The sequence below is a fragment of the Trachinotus anak genome, unplaced genomic scaffold (assembly GCF_046630095.1).
Source record: "Trachinotus anak isolate AG129_WGS33_773 ecotype Australia unplaced genomic scaffold, CSIRO_AGI_Tana_v1 ptg000012l, whole genome shotgun sequence".
In the NCBI taxonomy this organism is placed as follows: domain Eukaryota; kingdom Metazoa; phylum Chordata; class Actinopteri; order Carangiformes; family Carangidae; genus Trachinotus; species Trachinotus anak.
Window position 1 is genome coordinate 11,529,009 of NW_027273863.1, and position 17,251 is coordinate 11,546,259.

Genomic DNA, 17,251 nt, shown 5'->3' on the forward strand with positions numbered 1-17,251 from the left:
CCCAAACAGATGACTCACTCTGCTTATGATTCAAATACAGGACTAATGACTCTTTATCAGCGCTTTAGTTCACTTTCTTTCCTGTCTTTCATTATTATGTATTAATTAACCTGGTTGCAAACAATGTGCACACACCACTCAGCCAGGGTACATAAACTTGGTTTGGTAGCATGCAGTACATTAGTTAGTAATTGTACCAGAGGTCCTCAGTGCTCTGCAATTAAAATACTGCTCCCTTCTGGTGGGACAAGTGTAAGACAGAGAAGTAATCTGGCAAATGAAGACATCATGTTAACATATTTAAATACATACCATTTATTGACAATTATTACTTTACAAAGACAAAGCCTTTGATGGTTTCACCATAAAAAACATTTATATTTTTAAACCGTTACCGAAAGAAGGAAGTACACATAAAGAACAAAACAAAGGAGTGAAATGCCCTAATCCTGCCACAACACAGGATGCACTTCAATGGCAAATCCATGTCCTGTTGTTTACATCATAGCGTGTACAAAGATATTACCATTTGTTTCAACTGAGACTGCTCAGTGAGTTGCGATGCGGCTTGCTTTAAAGTTTTGTTGCAGATGGTACTATCCAGGGCTGATTCTCTATTTTTTTTTCAAAGGCAGCCTCTGCCCCTGCATAGCTAATGCTGTTTTAAGTTACTAAGAAACAACCCCAAGATACAGAGAGAGCAGAGGGTGCATTTAAGGTTGTAACTTTTTTTTTTAATTTTTGGCTTTGACACGAGTGTCATGCTAAAATGTTTTAAACACTGTGCTTCACCTCCAGACATCTCAAAATTCGTAAAAATCCGTTACGTCAACAAAGGCAAAAAAAAAAAAAAAAAAAAAATTCCTAGACTCAGTGACCTCTAGCAGACAAAAATCATCTGACATGTTCAATAAAATAAACATTTCTCAATGTGTTTGCATATGACATATAAAAACAAATGTGTCTGCCTGTACACATGTTCAGATGCTTAAACCTTGATTGTAACAACTGGGATTGACGCACTTGTGCCATAAGCCTCAGAACACTTTGGAGAAATTCAGACAAGAAAACCAAAAAGCTGAACTGAAACAGAGACATGTTAGAAAATTAAGCATAGCTATTATATTTGTTTTTAAATTCTTTTATGAGATAAATCTTCCAGTTTGGATACAGTATGTACTGTCTGTATGACTGCAGGCTGTTGAGGTAAAGATGAACAAAAGCCTAATGGCATGTTAGTCTCTGAGGAGATTTAATGGACCACAGTCCTCAATTGAACTTAACACAAATTACTAATGACCCATGTTCTCCACGTTGCCAACAAACATTCAGAGGAATTATGTTGTAATTGATTTCAGAAGGAATTTTCATTGAATAACAGAGTCTTCGAGGACTGACTTCACTAAAGGTGCAAACTGTAGATAGAGTATCCTTCCCATCAACTAGTTTAAATGTCAGCAGAGTTGATTTGAAAACTCGAGTCTTTAGGGATTCACCTGAGGGAGGATGTGGCAAACAAGATGTTTATGTGTGGGTGTATACGGTCTTAGGCAGCAGCTTCTCCACATTTTTATATGCTGTGTGCATGGGTGTAAACAGATTGTGTGTTCAGTCTGCAGTGCGTGTGGGAGTGCTTGGTTGGTTCAGCCCCATGGTTTTACAAAGCCAGCCAGCAAAATCTACCTCCTCCGCCTCAGACCGCTTGATAAACGTGTGGTTCTGAAACAAAACACAAACGATAACACAGAAATAAGATACTAGACTTGATGATTGAAATGAACAGAGTTTGTGGTGCTGACTCCGACTTGACAGTGAATATGAATATAACATTTTCTTTAACAAAATATAACCAAGTTAAACCCCAGTGCCGATCTGGCTTAAGTGTTTCTACAACAGCTATTTTTTGTGATCTAAATCATTGACTTGTCAGATATGGAACATGTTACTAATGCAAATAGGCCAAAAGAGTCAAAGAGAAAGTCTTAATTTCAACCTCAAGTCTCTAACTGGGGACACTTACCATCAACATTTTCAAGTCTGCCCTGTCTGCTGGATTTTTGATGAGACTGAAAATAACAGAGAGAGAATTCTTTTCATCCATCAAGTTGGTCACAAAACACTGCATCACATGTTTATGATTACTACTCAAAAAAGACAATGTGTTGTGTGTTAGGTGTATGTAACAAAGGAACAGCTGAGCTAAAAGGTTGTCTCACCACTTTGTCACAAAGTCCTGGAAATCAGATGTGAATACACCATGGGGTAGTTTGGGAGGAGGCTGAAATTCATATAAAAGATCAATGAATATCTGATCATATCACCGACAGCAGTGTGACAACCTCCTGATTTAGCAAGGATGACAGTTAATACTATATGGAATCAGATGGGTTATTTTTAGCTGTTTGTAGATTCTCACCTCATTTACTATGTAGTCTAGGAGTTCAAAGATGGCCATTACAGCACCATGACCTGGAAAAGGTGGTTTCATATTCAACATTTCAAACAAGACTGTTACACACAGATTTTTATCAGCATGTGTTTGTGTTGCTCACCACTGACGGGTCTACCCGGTGGCCTCGGTCTGGGTGAAGTGCTGTGTTTCTCCCCCTCACTGCCGTCCAATATGGGTCTTCCAAATATGGCCTCCAGTTCTTTAGCATCTGGAGGAGGTATGGGGAAGCGTCCAATCGACAGCTCCACAAGGGACAAGCCCATACTCCACACATCTGACTGCACAGAATAGTGGGTTCCCTGCAGTCTCTCAGGCTAATCAGCAAAAAAACAAGACATAACAAAGTCTAAAATTTATAATAGAAATTAACAAATACAAGGAACTATTCAAGCATTAAATGTCAGAAATCAAATGGCTAATTTTGTTCCTGTGTTACATTTGTTTCGAACTGTCTGTGGATAAACACTTAAATTAACACATTAAAAACATACTATACATTTTTAAATTGAGGCACTGGCTGAAGTTACGTTATTGATAGTTTAATAGAGCTTAGTGGTCTAGACAACATGATAAAGGATTTAAACATTTGAAATCAAAAGCAACAACAAACAAGTTAGACACAGTAATGTTGAGCAACTGAACCAAGTTCATCTTTTCATAGCATTATTCAGAAACACCAACATACCGACATATAAGATCTTGTCCCAACAAAGGAATTGGCCATAGAGTCTATGAGCTGCCCACTCACACCAAAGTCACACAACTTGATCTCACCACGTGAATTCACCAGTATGTTTGAAGGCTTCACATCTGTTAGCAAAAAGGACATGTTATGAAAACTTCACCTGACTGGTCATCTATAACTATGTGTAATTATATATGACAATTATTGACACAGAGTTACATAATCATTTATATTTTATTTATCTTCAGCATGTGAAAACATGTAGGAGCAGGTTAATATAAAATTAAACTAAACTCAAGGCACCTTGCACTATGCCTTACAGATGAATCTCCATTTTATGAAACACAAAAATCAATAACCAACTTGAAGGAAATTCTGATACCTCTATGCATGATTTGGTGTTTTTCTCTTAGGTAAGCAAGGCCTCTCAAAACCTGTTTTTTAAAAAAGAGAGAAATTACTGAAGTCAATAACTGTAAATAACTTTAATGTGAAAACATCAATCAGAATGAAGCAGGAAAACCATCCAGGCCCATGGCGTGTGTCTGCATATTAAGTCCATGGTTTATTTCAAATTCAGTACAGTAAAGTGAAAGATATCACAACAAAAAGATCTGGATTTTTTTAAGCTTTGATGAAAATGCGTTATCTAAACAAAACAACACAGACTAGCCATTCTTTGTAATATAACATAATATGTAATATCACATAATATGCCAATATAGTATATACTTACAGCAATGCTGACTTTGCCCAAAATCTCTTCAGGGATTCTTCTTGCTTCTTTCAGTACCTGGTCCAGAGATCCACCATCCTGGAAAACAAAGGGAGACAACAAAGAATACAAAAGATCATGATATAAACTGCTAAAAGCACAGACTTTCAAAGGTGCACATCTTTCCCATTACTATTTTATGCACTTACATTGTGATACAGCTATTGAAAAGTTACAGTGGTTCTCAATTAGTGGAATGTACAAATATGTTTTTCAAGAACAGGTATTGTAGAATAGTTAGTAACTTAATGTTATAGCTACCACAAAAAAATTGCACAGCATTCAGACACAGCACTGCTGGTAAACAAAATCTTTGATTACTTTTGAAAAATTAAATTTAACATGATACTGACACATATCTAAAGAAAGGACATGGAGGACCAATGCCCCCATTCAGTGTCATAATCCTTGAAAATAGGCAAAAAGAAGGACAGCAGGACCTCAAGTTCTCCAAATCCAGTGAGACAGTTTCCATACTCGATCTTCAGTGTGGGCATACACTGAAGAGCAAAAACATTATGACCAGCATGGGCACTGTGACCAGTCTGCAGCTGCACAGCCTCACATGCAACAGGGTGTGATGCGTTCTGTGTTGTTGTGACACATTCCTCCCATAATCATCATTAAATTTTTCTGTGCATTTGTCCCTCCTCAGACCACCGTCAGTAGGTACTCACCGCTCGTGACTACGACCACCCTACAAGCCTTGCTGTTGTGGAGATGCTCTGACCTAGTCATCTGGCCATAATAATTTGGCCCTTGTCAAAGTCACTAGGGTCTTTAAACTTGCCTATTTCTCCCACATCCAACACACATTCATATGTGCCATTGTTATAATAATCAACATTATTCGCTTCATCTGTGACTGGTCATAATGTTTCGGGTCATCAGTGTATAATAGTACAAAAACAATGGGGCAAAATAAGATAATTTCCCTGTAGGGATGTATGGACAAATATGGTAACACATTACTCATAATATCTTTCATAGTGGCCCACGCCCCTCTCCAATTCTCTCACCATGTGTTCCATACAGATGCTGATCTCTCCATCGCTGTAAAAGGCTCCATAGAAGCCCACAATGTAGGGAGAGTTGCACTCGTGCAACACTTGAAGCTCTCGGATGATCTGGTTTCTGATAGCAGGTTTAATTTCTAGATGAATGAGCTGAACAGAAATGAGAATTGAGATAGAAAATGCATTCAGAATTACTTTTCTGTACAACAACAGTTTGATTAAATTCATGTCATTACGCAGTCCTTTGTAGCTCACCTTTCTGGCCATGATTATTCCTGATGGTTTGTGGCACTCCTTGTTGACTACACCTCCATTGCCTGCACCCAGCTCACAGATACGATGGAAGTCATCATCTTTCAACTCGCCTACCTTGGCTTTCTGGGTAAGGAAAGCTTCTAATCTCTTCTTCTGCTGTTCATCGAGGTCCAACTCTTCCAATATTTTCTTAAGTGCCTCTAAATTAGCCCTGAGAAAATGGATACAGGATAGGAATAATCCTTCTATGAGGTTGTGCAAATGAATGACATATTTACAGCTTATTCAGTAGTTCAGTTAGTAGGATAACTTACTCAGATGCAACATCAGTGTTGGCGGAGGGGGACAATCCATCTCCTGTAGGAGCAATATTTAAGGGAACTGGTCTCTTTTTGGGAGGCATGCTCAAATCGAATTTGTTTATTTATTATATATGAGTTTTATAACACTTTTCTCTGGGTTACAATTAATATTTTACTAAGCCTACCCTCTCAAAGTTTCTGACTGAAGCTAAAGTAATGTTATTTGTGATCAGCATAAAGAATAATTTCATATGCACTGGGTTTAGCGGTTAAATAGCAAAACTATCTGAACTATCTTAACTTTCCGTTTCCTGTCAGTTGTCAGATAGGACGTTAGATAACCCCAGTTATGTGACCTAACTTGAGTACCTGGCTCAACACTTTAAGATTAGACCAGAAATGACACTTTTCTGATTCACGGTACAATGAGCAAAGCTACAAATTATTAAAAAAGATTGGGACACTATAACGTTACCGTTAGCTAGTTGGCTAACGTTAAAATAACTGTAGCTAAGTTAATTCGTTTTACGTTAGATGAGATACGTGAGCACGATAACTAGTATTATGGTCACTGACCTAACATGAGCTAATTTAATTTTTAAATAATCGACTCTGAACTAGCTACAACATAACGGCAAACAAAATATTTTCAGAACCAGAGCCATCACTAGCAGCTAGCTAACGTTATCTACTGGCTAGCCGATAGCAAGCGACTGTTTTACTTTACTTCCGGCTCTGTTTCCCTCTGTTTAAATTAGAAACACCAGCTCATTGGGGCTGTAGTCTCGGTCAGTTCACCCTTGGCCCTTCTTTCAGCTGGTAGGTGTGGGTGGTTGCAGCAGAGAGACACCGGGTCCCAGGAAAAAGCAGCAGAGATGGGGGCACGGTGCAGTCAGTACCGGGGCCCAGGAGCATCGCACACTGCTCGGTCTAACTGTGGAGAAAATCTCGCGATATTTCAGATGTTGACAGTCAGCTGTGCAGTTGTAACAACATGTGATTATGTAATGACGCTATTACCAACAGCACCGCTCTTATACATTGGACAGGGATTCTTTGGTTTCTAAACGTTTATTTTTTTTCAATTGTGAAACATCTACCTGGTATAAGCATAAAGAGAAAATGATGCTCTTATACACTTAGTTGTTAGTTTATTAAGTAGTCATTGATTACATCTAGCTAATACGACTTACAGCACTCCTGTAACAAATCTTACCCTCATGAAATTATTATGATGTTCAGTTTTTGCTGAAATAGTTGTAGAGAGGTGTTAATCCAACTCTATGATCATGTTGGAGGCTGTAGTTTGTGTTGCCTTTGAACTTTAATGCCTTATAGAGGTGTTTCTAGCATTTAGTCTATCCACACGGCACCTCTAAAAAAGCAAAACAAAAACTGAACATTATAAAATTCACAGATGTAGGATTAATGGCAATACCTGTGATAGACTGCATTAGTTTTAGTTAGGTGTACTTAATAAACTGGATATAAACCTTGCACACAGCACACTGTTCATGATATGTCTATGCCTAGAGACCCACAGGTTCTCCAGTACTGCTATAATGGAATAATAGCTGTCTGCTTTTTGTGTGTGTTTTTTCTTTAAGAATTTGCACCATGTGAGCCAAGTGAGGCTAGATGCTAGCAGACCACAGAGAGGACCACAGGATTATAATACAGGATGTATGTGCAAATTCCTGAACACATTTGGAATTAATCAAATTACCAAAACCAAATGACATGCAGGAGACCTGGGATGTTGGACCATTAGTGTTCTGGAGCCCCAGGGAAGTTTCCTGCTTTGCTTGACTGTTAATCTACAGTAGTTTCCAAACACCACCCCTGGCACAAGAAGCAGGTGTGAAGCTATAATTTCTGCAAACCTTGAAAGAATACTGCTCTGTTCCACTGGTTTACAGAAAAATCTTTCTGGACTGTTTGTGTGCCCTCTCTAGCCGGACCCAATGAATGGTTACCATCCTGTAGCCACTCGCCACTGTATTGATTTAAAAAAATCATTAAAGTGACATTTTTGAATTTCAAATTCCAAGAAATCTTACAGCAAAACATATAAGTCTACAATCCTGAAACCACCCATTATTTAACCAACTGTAAATGTCAAATCTAAGCCATCTTTAACATAGAGTTGTTACATGTTTATTTATCAGGCAGAAATGTCAAAAAATGTAAATGTAAAAAAATTAACAATTTCCATTAAATGACCATATTTCCACCAAGAATGGGTTTTTCAAAAATCATCTGATAACAAGTCTGATTTTTTATCAAGAGACTGAAGTGGTTGGAAAAACCCAGCCAGCTCTTTATGTATAAAACACTATTAATGGTCTTTTCAAGGCAACAGAAATTTAAATGATATAGCTTATATTGTACTGTGTTTGAAAAGCCCAAACAACATTAATGTCTCACCAACACATCAAAAACCACAGAAACACTATGCATTTGTTTTAAAGGCTTTAGTGTGTGATCGTTCAACTCTTGCTATGTGTTTTCTTTCAGCAGGGGGCACTCTTGCTCATTTCTTTACACCCTTCAGTTGTGTCTGCTTGGGCTGTAGATGTTTCCTTTGGACAGCAGTGGTAGCTTTAAGACAGGAACAGAGGCAGAAGAAAGCGAGAGAGGAGAGCTGTTTAAGTGCACAGCAACACCAACAACTCCAACACCGACATGCAGCTGTAGATGCAGTTGAACAGTTATGCCAAACCCCCTTTACATTACAAGGTGTCGTTGTATCAATTTCATGTACCTTGAATACTTGGAAGAGTAGTAATGATGTTTATTTCATCATTATAATTCACACATCTGCATACACGGTGACATACCCTCTGATGGGTTTGGCCTGGCTGATAAGGTCGAGAAGTTTGTTGTTGCTGGTGTCTGGCGGCAACATGCTAACAACAGCAGCCACGATGCTGAACAATGTACGGGAGGATCTTTCTGTAGACACCTGCAAACAGAACAAAAGGCATTTGAGCTAGAATTGTGATTGATCTGTTTATTTCCATGGCTTACAATCAGCTGACATTTTGACTTGTCAAACAGTGTTGTAATGAATAACACTGTCAACTGGTGCATTAGAACAGAACCGTCATTAACGATATCAGCTCGATTTGGGCTTTTTCCTAATGTGATAAGTCAAAATTATCTGTGACCTGTGAAAGAGTGCTTTAGTGCCATTAAGAGTCTGGTGAGTAAGTTCTATTCAGAAAGTAAAATTACATGTAAATATTGTAGACAGACTATGTGCGGGAAGAAAAAAACAAAAAACAAAAACTGATGCTCATCAAGCAAATAAGTCAAACAAATGCAAAATATGAAGAAACCTACCTCTTGATTTTCTCTCTGTGTGGTAGGAGGAGGCCTGCTAGTTTAATGATTAAATGAAATGGAATCAGTTTTGAAATTTTGTTTGCTTTTCAGGGCCTTGAAAGAGACACCTCTGCCCTGCCGGACGATGTCTCTGTCACTCTGTTGTGCCCATATATGTAATATACTTTATTTTGTGATATACTTTTCATATAACCACCATATCTACATATAACAGTTTAAAACATCTATTTAAAGTTAAGTATATTCACTCAAGTGTATTTTGATGCCTTTCCATTCTCTCTCTCAAAGTTACTTTGGGTTAAACACTGCACACAAAAATACAACAAAAGACAACAGCAAAAAAAGAAAGAACCAGAAAAATACTTGCCCATGTAAATCACACATGGACAAATGTTGGTGCCTATTCGTGCAGCTGTGGATGCGATTCCTAATCCCATGTTCCTGACCACAGTGGGGATCAGCTCAGTGAAGAACACGTAGATGAAGCAGCAGGCGTCAGACACACCTATCTTTCCCACCAAGGCTAACACCTGGAGCATGACATGCATGTCTGAAAGAAACAGACAAACAAACACGGAGATTAGATAAGGCAACTTTACAAGTGTGTAGCGTTTTCTAATCCTTTCACAGATCCCCAGTTTCATCAATATTGTACTTAGTGTCTACAGTACAGACCCTCAGGAAGCAGCCTGATGATCAGAAGCGTGATGCCACAGAACATCAGTGTGGAGAAGAGGAGAGTGGGTTTTGGGACCCGGTTAAGCAGCAGCCAAGATGCTACAGACACCACAATGTCAGTGGCTGCAGAACTGAAGCAGTTGAGGTAAACATTTCCATTCAGGTTACTAGTATTGAGAGACAGACCACAGACCATGGCAAAAGACATCCTGTAGAAATACAAAATCAACACTGAATAAAGATGGAATGCAGTGTGTTTAAATAATATATTGATCTCTATGGTAGTACAAATCCAGTTTCCTCATAATAACACCATTTATTCAAGTGCTTGAAATTGGAATCTCTTTTCACATCTGAACAAAAAAACTGGTAATATTGTAACCACAGCAGTAAAATAAGCCTATATTTTAAATTTGATTATTTAACAAACACACATTTAAAAGAAAAATGTTAAAGTGAAATAATCTCAAATTAATAATATCTGAAATTATAAAGACTGTGCTTCATGTAATTTGTCACTGCAAACATTGTAGTTAGCAGGATTAACACACAATTATTCTCTACAATGCACTTGTTTTGATCTGCCATGTTTAAAATATAAACCATGCCATATATTTCTAAAATCTTTTTCTACTATTATGTTCACTGAGGAACCAGAAGGAATGACTTTGTATAATATAAACTGTGTATGCAACCTCATTTAGCAAAGTTAAAAACTGAGTAAAGAAGAGTCCACATTCCCATATGAAAACCCCTAGAGTTGTAATGTTCCTCATGTTACGGGTGCTTATCAGGTAAATATAAGTGCATGTCTGCTCTTCCTCACCCTTGTTTTCCTGAATCAGACGTGCATACAAAGAAACAGAGCAGTCATATTGCATACTGTGTAATGTCTGCTTCCCAGAGTACAAACTGATTACCACAGTTTAGGCCATATTTCATACTGGAGCAAAATGGCTTCCATGTGAAGAATGAAAAATGAATATATACCATTAGCTCCAAGCACTCTCCAGCCCTGAATATGACCGCAGGCAAGGGGACTCTGTTCCTTTTTGCAGCATTGCATATGACAAGCTCAGCCTCCTCCACCCGACCTTTTTTTGCACAAGCCAACGTGGAGACTCAGGAATCAGCCTGAAGAGAGACAGAGGTTCAATGAATGAAAAAAAAAATTAGCTTTTTACAACACAGACATTGCACACCACTAAAGGCTGGTCTTATGCAACCATAAAAAATAAAAAAATTAAAAGCTTCAAGGTGATGTATTTGCATTTAATAATGCATGAAAGAAATCAAAACATGTAAATGTAAATTTAAAGGATTCACACAGTGTTAATGATTGAGAGTATGTGGTTTCCAGCTGAGCCAAAAAACTTAAGACAGAGGAAGATGCAGGAATAGGAGGAGACAGACAACTTTACTTCTATAACAGCATGCGATTGCATGAAGATGGACATTTATCAGCTCTGAGAACTTGTGTTGACCAGCCCAGTCCAGCATCTATCCAGAGGCGCCTGCTATAGCTCACTGGCAAGCTCTGCCAGTCAAACCGTTTTGTTTTGACGTGCATGTCTTTGTCTAGAGTTGGGCGAACACACAGGTTACCGAGCACAAATGTCACCCAAATACTGTGTAGAATTAATTTGACTGTACTGACAACAGTCTCATCTCTTTTGAACTGATTTTGACTGAACCTTGGTTTTAGTGAGTGACTTTCATGTGTTTGTTAAGAGTAGTTAAGGTGGACCACTAATTAACACCAGTTAATAACATTATTTTTGCTCAGCAATCCGTAAATCGAATTGAGAGTACAACAGTGTATTAAAGTTTCAAGTCTTTGTGGTCATTTTGTGTGTCTTTCTAATGTTTTTTTCTGTGTGGTTGTTTTGTATGTCTTTGAGGATGTTTTGTATGTCTTTGTGGTCATATTGCATCTTTGTGGTAGTTTTGTATCTCTTAGTGGTTGCTCTGTGTATGTTTGTGGTTATTTAACATCTCTTCATACTCATTTTGTATTTCTCAGTAGCTCTCTCACGTCTCTTTGTGGTCATTTTGTGTTTCTTTGTGGTCGTTTGCTCAGTGGGTATATTCAGTGATCCTGAACATACCACTGAACCATAAAATTCATCAGACTTACCACCATCCCACCCCCCAGGGTCCCCAAGGTGCAAAAAGAAAAGACTGCCAAGTCTGCTAAAAGTAAGATAGGCCTACACTTTTCTCACAAGAAGATGCTGGCGAATAGACAGCGACAGAGACTCTTTTGACATCAGGAGTGCAGAACATGATCCAACTGACGGAGGTGGCCCGGATCAAAGCAATGACTGTTTGTAAGACCATGGTAAAAAAAAACAAAAAACAACGGCTTTCTGCCAAACCTGTTAGAACATAGTTACGCAGCGCAAGTTAAACTTATCACTTTTGTGAGTGAGCAGGATGACAACCTAGTGTAAATGTCAATAAGGTGATGAAACCCACTCACTGAGCGTGGTGTTTGGCTGGATATGAAAGTATAACCTCTGGCCTTGTTTCAATGATAAATCACAATTAATATTTATAGTCCATGTTGTCTGCCTATTAAAAGGAAGTTTTTCCTCACCACTGTCACCAATGGTGGTATTTGTTGGGTCTCTGTAATCAATATTATAAAGAGTACATGACATACAGTACATGTATATGAAAAGTGCCTTGAGATAACTTCTGTTGCGATTTGGTGCTATATAAATAAACAATTGACTGAGCTGAAAGAAGATTCTTCCATTTAGTTGTAGGATGGTTATTTTTCCATTCTTATTTAAATAAAAAAACTGTTGTCAGCTGTTAACTAATCTTTGATGATCCAACTGTTATAAATAATTTATTTAAAGGAACATTTCAACCATTCATTTTCTGAGTCTTAAAAGTAAATTGGAAAAATACATTTAAATTATTTTTATGGGTAATGAGTAAATGTGTGCCTTTATTTAAGGATGATGGATAAAAGATGGGGTGAAGGATGTAACAGAAATGTATTTTTCACACCTTCTGAAACTCACACATCATATATCAAACTCCTCTCTGGACTTGATGTATTATGAGCATCAAATCCTGATAGTGCCCATCTGTTGAGGACCTGATAGATGAGCGCACTTTGAAGCAATTTTATTCATCTGACACAAACTGAGAGAACAGCTAAAATTATATTACTGCTCTAATAATAATAATAATAATAATAATCCCACACAACAGGATTTACTTGTCTGAGAGGTGACCACTTATAAAGGATCCAATCAGGACTCCTATAAAAGAACAAGGAAGTGGAGAAGGGGACCTTCCATGCATTGTCACAAACCAGATCCCATTGCAGTTGCACAGGAGAGAGGACAGTAATTGAGATTACTGCAAAACAAATAACAGGGAAATCTTACAAATGACATATAATCTAATCTAAAGTAATATAATCCAAAATAAAAAAACAGTGTCAGCTATGACCATGGGATGTCAGGAAGACAAAGCAGAGATAAGATATATATCTTGTAAATTAAAGGAATAGTAGCTTCATCTTGCTTCTCTGATCAGAGCTGATAACATGTAGGACATAGAAAGAAATAATAAACAAAAGCCTAAATGTAGATACCTCAGACTCAATGGTCGCGGTGTAGCTCTCACTAATGTAGACCCAGCCACCCAGACATTGCTCTGTGTCATTGCTGAGTCCCACTGTCTCCAGTTTGTATCGTGAACAGCTGTCAGGTCCCATCCAGCTGTTCTGCTCCTGGAAGAGAGGCTCCACATCTGTGTCACTGCGCCTGGAGCTGATCGATACTTTGCAGTGGTGCTCAGGTGTATCCGAAACAAAGACCATGATCACGCCCATGTACCCACATTGGATTGCACTTAAACTGAGCAGAACAATTATTAGGATTTGAAAAGGGCCGTAGTCGCCCAGAAAAGACATCATTTCATCGAAGTATTTGATTTTTCCACAAATTTTTTTCGATTGACTGCAACAACTAAATCCACGCCTGGAGGGTGAGAAGAGCCTCCTGCAGGTTAATGCTCCTGCAGCAGCGAACGCATGAGTCTCACAAAACTGGTTTCAGTAAGTCCCTAAGCCCTCTCACTGCAGGACAGTAACTTGCACCTTCAACTTGCAAACTATTCTTCTATCAGTCAGTGAATAGCATCAAATCTTATCTCCACACGGTTTATATAGTCTGCGAAACGAAGCATGTCAGATCACAAGCCCTTTGAAAGCATTATGTCAGTAGGTTCACCAAATAAGTAGCCTATACAATAAAATGTATTCCCCGAGATCAGCAGAGCAGAAAATGATACCTGTGTAAAATAGCAGGTCATCTAAATGTAGCTCCTTTTTTCAGTGTTGCCCCTCATGTCCAGTATGTATCTCATGTAAAATGGAAATAACCTGCCTGTTCGAGCTCAGTTTGACCCCTGCAGTGAAAAACAGTGTATTGAGAAACAAAGGCATTTTGAATATCCCTTGTGTCCCTTTATGTAAATGATTGCTGGGTTATTGTTACAAAGGCCACAGTTTTTCTACTCTAGGTTTATGCAATTAAAGACTCTCAGACTCCAAAGACTATAAGCCAGGGCACTCTAGTCACAAGGCAAAGTATTGCTCACATTATGGTGATGATAATGTGTTATCACAGTCACAATCTAGAAACATCCCCCCACAACTTAAATCATTCATTTTTAGGTTTAAGAGTTGGTTTAAGGTTAAGGTCAGTGTTTATTGATAAGGATAAAGTGAATCTCCAGGGAATAAATGTAAGACAGCACAGTGTGTGTGTGTGTGGTGTATGTGTGTGTGTGAGCTTCTTTCTGTATACTTTTCAGTTTTGTTTTGTTTTTTTGTTATAACACGTCCATAAAATAAAAACTAAAGTCAAACTCCACCCGGTGATGAAGATGATGGGATGAGGTTTAAAGCCAGGGAAAAGCCTGTAAGTGGATCTTGAGTTGAGATTATTTTGTGAAATGTCCAGTGATGGTTGTGTACTACACTGACACTGGTGATCTCAGATGAAATGCACAGATAGTGAAACCCTGAACGCTGCACAGATATTAACGCATCTCAACAAGCAATGTTTCAACTCGATGATTCATTATTGTCCCTGTATCACTGTAACACTGTAAATAAAAATGCTAAATCTAGTATCAACAGTAATTGTAAATGGACCCTGTAACTAGTATATTATTATATATAAACATTATTAGACAGTTACTAATGACGCAACAATGTGTGAGCAACTTTTCATTGTTTTACAGTTAGGTGTATTGCAGTGTATTGCCTTCCACATTCAGACCCCTTCTAAAGTGACACCTTCAGATAAATCTAGAGGGTCTTGAGATGGTTAATGGAAGAGGAAACAAGAAAAAACAAAGTTCTGACACACAAATGTATTAATTTTTTGACATTTCTCTAATCTTAGCTTTTTTGAGGGTGAGATATTGGATACTTTTATCTCTTTGAGCTTAAACAGTTATTTATATAAAAACCACCAGAGAAGTTTAGAGGGGAAATTTCTCTTTGGTGGAACTGAGATACATCTGAAAAAGGGGTCCCAAACAGACTCCAAAGCCTAAAAGGTTAAGAACAACTGTCAGATAAATGTAGTGGAGTAAAAAGTACAATTACCTCTGAAATGTAGTGGACTAGAAGTGTAAAGCATCACACAATGGAAATACTCAAAACACCTAAAATCTGTACTTAAATCCACCTTAAATTGTTACATTCCACCACTGGATCACAGTATATTTCATTTACACATCAGATAAAGCAATGTGACATGAAAAGACCTAATATGACCTTTGATCACATTAAAAATTTAATTTCTGGAAGGCACCTTAAACAAGTCACATCACACCACAGCTCTGTACATCCACAGTGACCCCTCGCCTCCTGATCGCCACGTCTTGCCATTCTCTGGCCAGTGCTGTAACCATAGCAACACCTCTCTGGCCAGTGCGTGGCAATACCCCCTCAGCCCCGGAGAGGTGACCTTTGGCTTGAGGGTCATCAAATGGGGTCAGGGGGTCAGCTCTTGCTAGAAGACAGTAAGAGCACTTCACTGATTGGCTATCATTTGCCCTTTCCATACCCTCATCTATGTAATTGGCGTATTGACCAACTGGCCCTTTTGCACATTGTTAGCAGCACCTTATCCTGTTTACATAGGAGAGTGTGGAAGCTACTGTTCCTGGTATTTATGTGACTGGTAATTATTTTAAATGTGGCTTGTGCTCGCGAACCTGAAAAACTCGCACATTTTCTCCATCTCGTCTCCACTTCTAATGCTGCTGAATCATAAAAGTAAAGAGGAAGTAAATCAACCAATGAAGGACTTTTAAGATTATGTCTATGGCACATAGATAGTCAAGTAAGCTGCTGGGTAATGACGGGGGAAACCCCTATATCCATGAGTAGCAGTCCAGCCTGGCCTCATCCCAGCCCTCTTCTCTTCTCCCTCCTGATGATCTATGCCTCCCAGGCCCATCACTTGTCAATATCTCTACATTAATTTGAGAGACTGCATGGCAGCAAGAGACACTGTGTGGGGGCAGGGCTCTCTGAGCAGGTACAGAGGGAGGCATGGAGGGGGGGTAGTGGCACATAGAAGACAAGGACATAAGAAGGAGAGAGGCAGGCGGAGGAGGAGAAACGACAGGAAAATGAGGAAATGGAAGCTGGATGAAGGATGGGAGAGCTGAGCGTGGGGGAGAAAGAGAGGACTGGACAAAGAGGCTGTGTTTTGCCCATTAACCATTCTTTAACATGACTTCCCTTAAATATCAAAAGCCCCCTCCATTTGTCCAAATGAGTCCTGAAGTCAGCAGGAATCTGTAATGATAATGGTTGTTTGAGAGCTGAGCCCCAATGCAAGGAGAATCCATCACTCACTGCCATCAAACCTCCAAAGCTCTGCAAAGAGAGAGTGGAGTACAGCTGTGATTCATGACAGGAAAAGTGCCCTGATTTTATTTCGATGCCGACATATCATGCACCTGCACCGACTCCTGAATCCTCTCCGCTCGCTTCAACCCCACCTGCTGTAGTAAAAGACTTCCGGTATATGGAAGCCGACAATAAAAATGATGGCTTGCTCAATAACCATCTTCTCTTCTATTACCCTGACATCCGTCCTTTAGGCTCTGTGGTATTTTCAAAGACTGAGCGACCCTTCACCTCTCACCCCTCAACTCTGACCCCATCGTGCATGGTCCAGATTACACTGGGGAGCGACAAACCTTGTAACATCATGACCTTGTTTCTGGTGACACAGAAATATATACACACTGTGTAATCTTTCTGTGTCAAGTGATTTCATTAGCTCAGACCTGAAAGTTGCTTTTTAAAATCATTTTCTCTCAGTATTCATTTTTCAGACTCTAATTACCGCTGTTCTTGGCTGTGAGGAGGCCTGAGGGACTGTTTGTCATCATCTTATTAATCTCAATATATCTTATATCATTTTGCTACTTAATGCTGCAAACGTGCAATAGTCACTGATGACACACACATTATTGGATGCAACACGTTTATCTTTTTGCTGCCCAAAATTCACAGAAAAACCAGTGAAGATGTGTCAGCTTTCTTTCTTTTCTGCTTTTGTTTGCTTTCAAATTTGTCACCTATTTCTAATAGACTTATTGCAGAACATTTGAAAAGGCTTGAGGGTGAGTATCGAGTGCGGCTTGCTTCAGTGAATATTTCAGCCTAGAGGAATTCTTTGA

The 17,251-nt window shown here is 38.8% G+C and overlaps 1 protein-coding gene across 1 annotated transcript; it reads right to left on the reverse strand.

Moving 5' to 3' along the window:
- Positions 1–299: 299 nt before the first annotated feature.
- On the reverse strand, positions 300–6,428 carry map2k2b (mitogen-activated protein kinase kinase 2b). Its single transcript, XM_071491325.1, has 11 exons — positions 5,498–6,428; positions 5,184–5,394; positions 4,932–5,078; positions 3,874–3,951; positions 3,520–3,571; positions 3,138–3,262; positions 2,553–2,766; positions 2,417–2,469; positions 2,217–2,278; positions 2,021–2,066; positions 300–1,719 (listed from the first exon to the last, which is right to left on the reverse strand). The coding sequence occupies exons 1-11, from the start codon at positions 5,584–5,586 to the stop codon at positions 1,609–1,611; spliced, it is 1,188 nt and encodes a 395-aa protein (XP_071347426.1). The 5' UTR covers positions 5,587–6,428; the 3' UTR covers positions 300–1,608.
- Between the last annotated feature and the right edge of the window lie 10,823 nt (positions 6,429–17,251).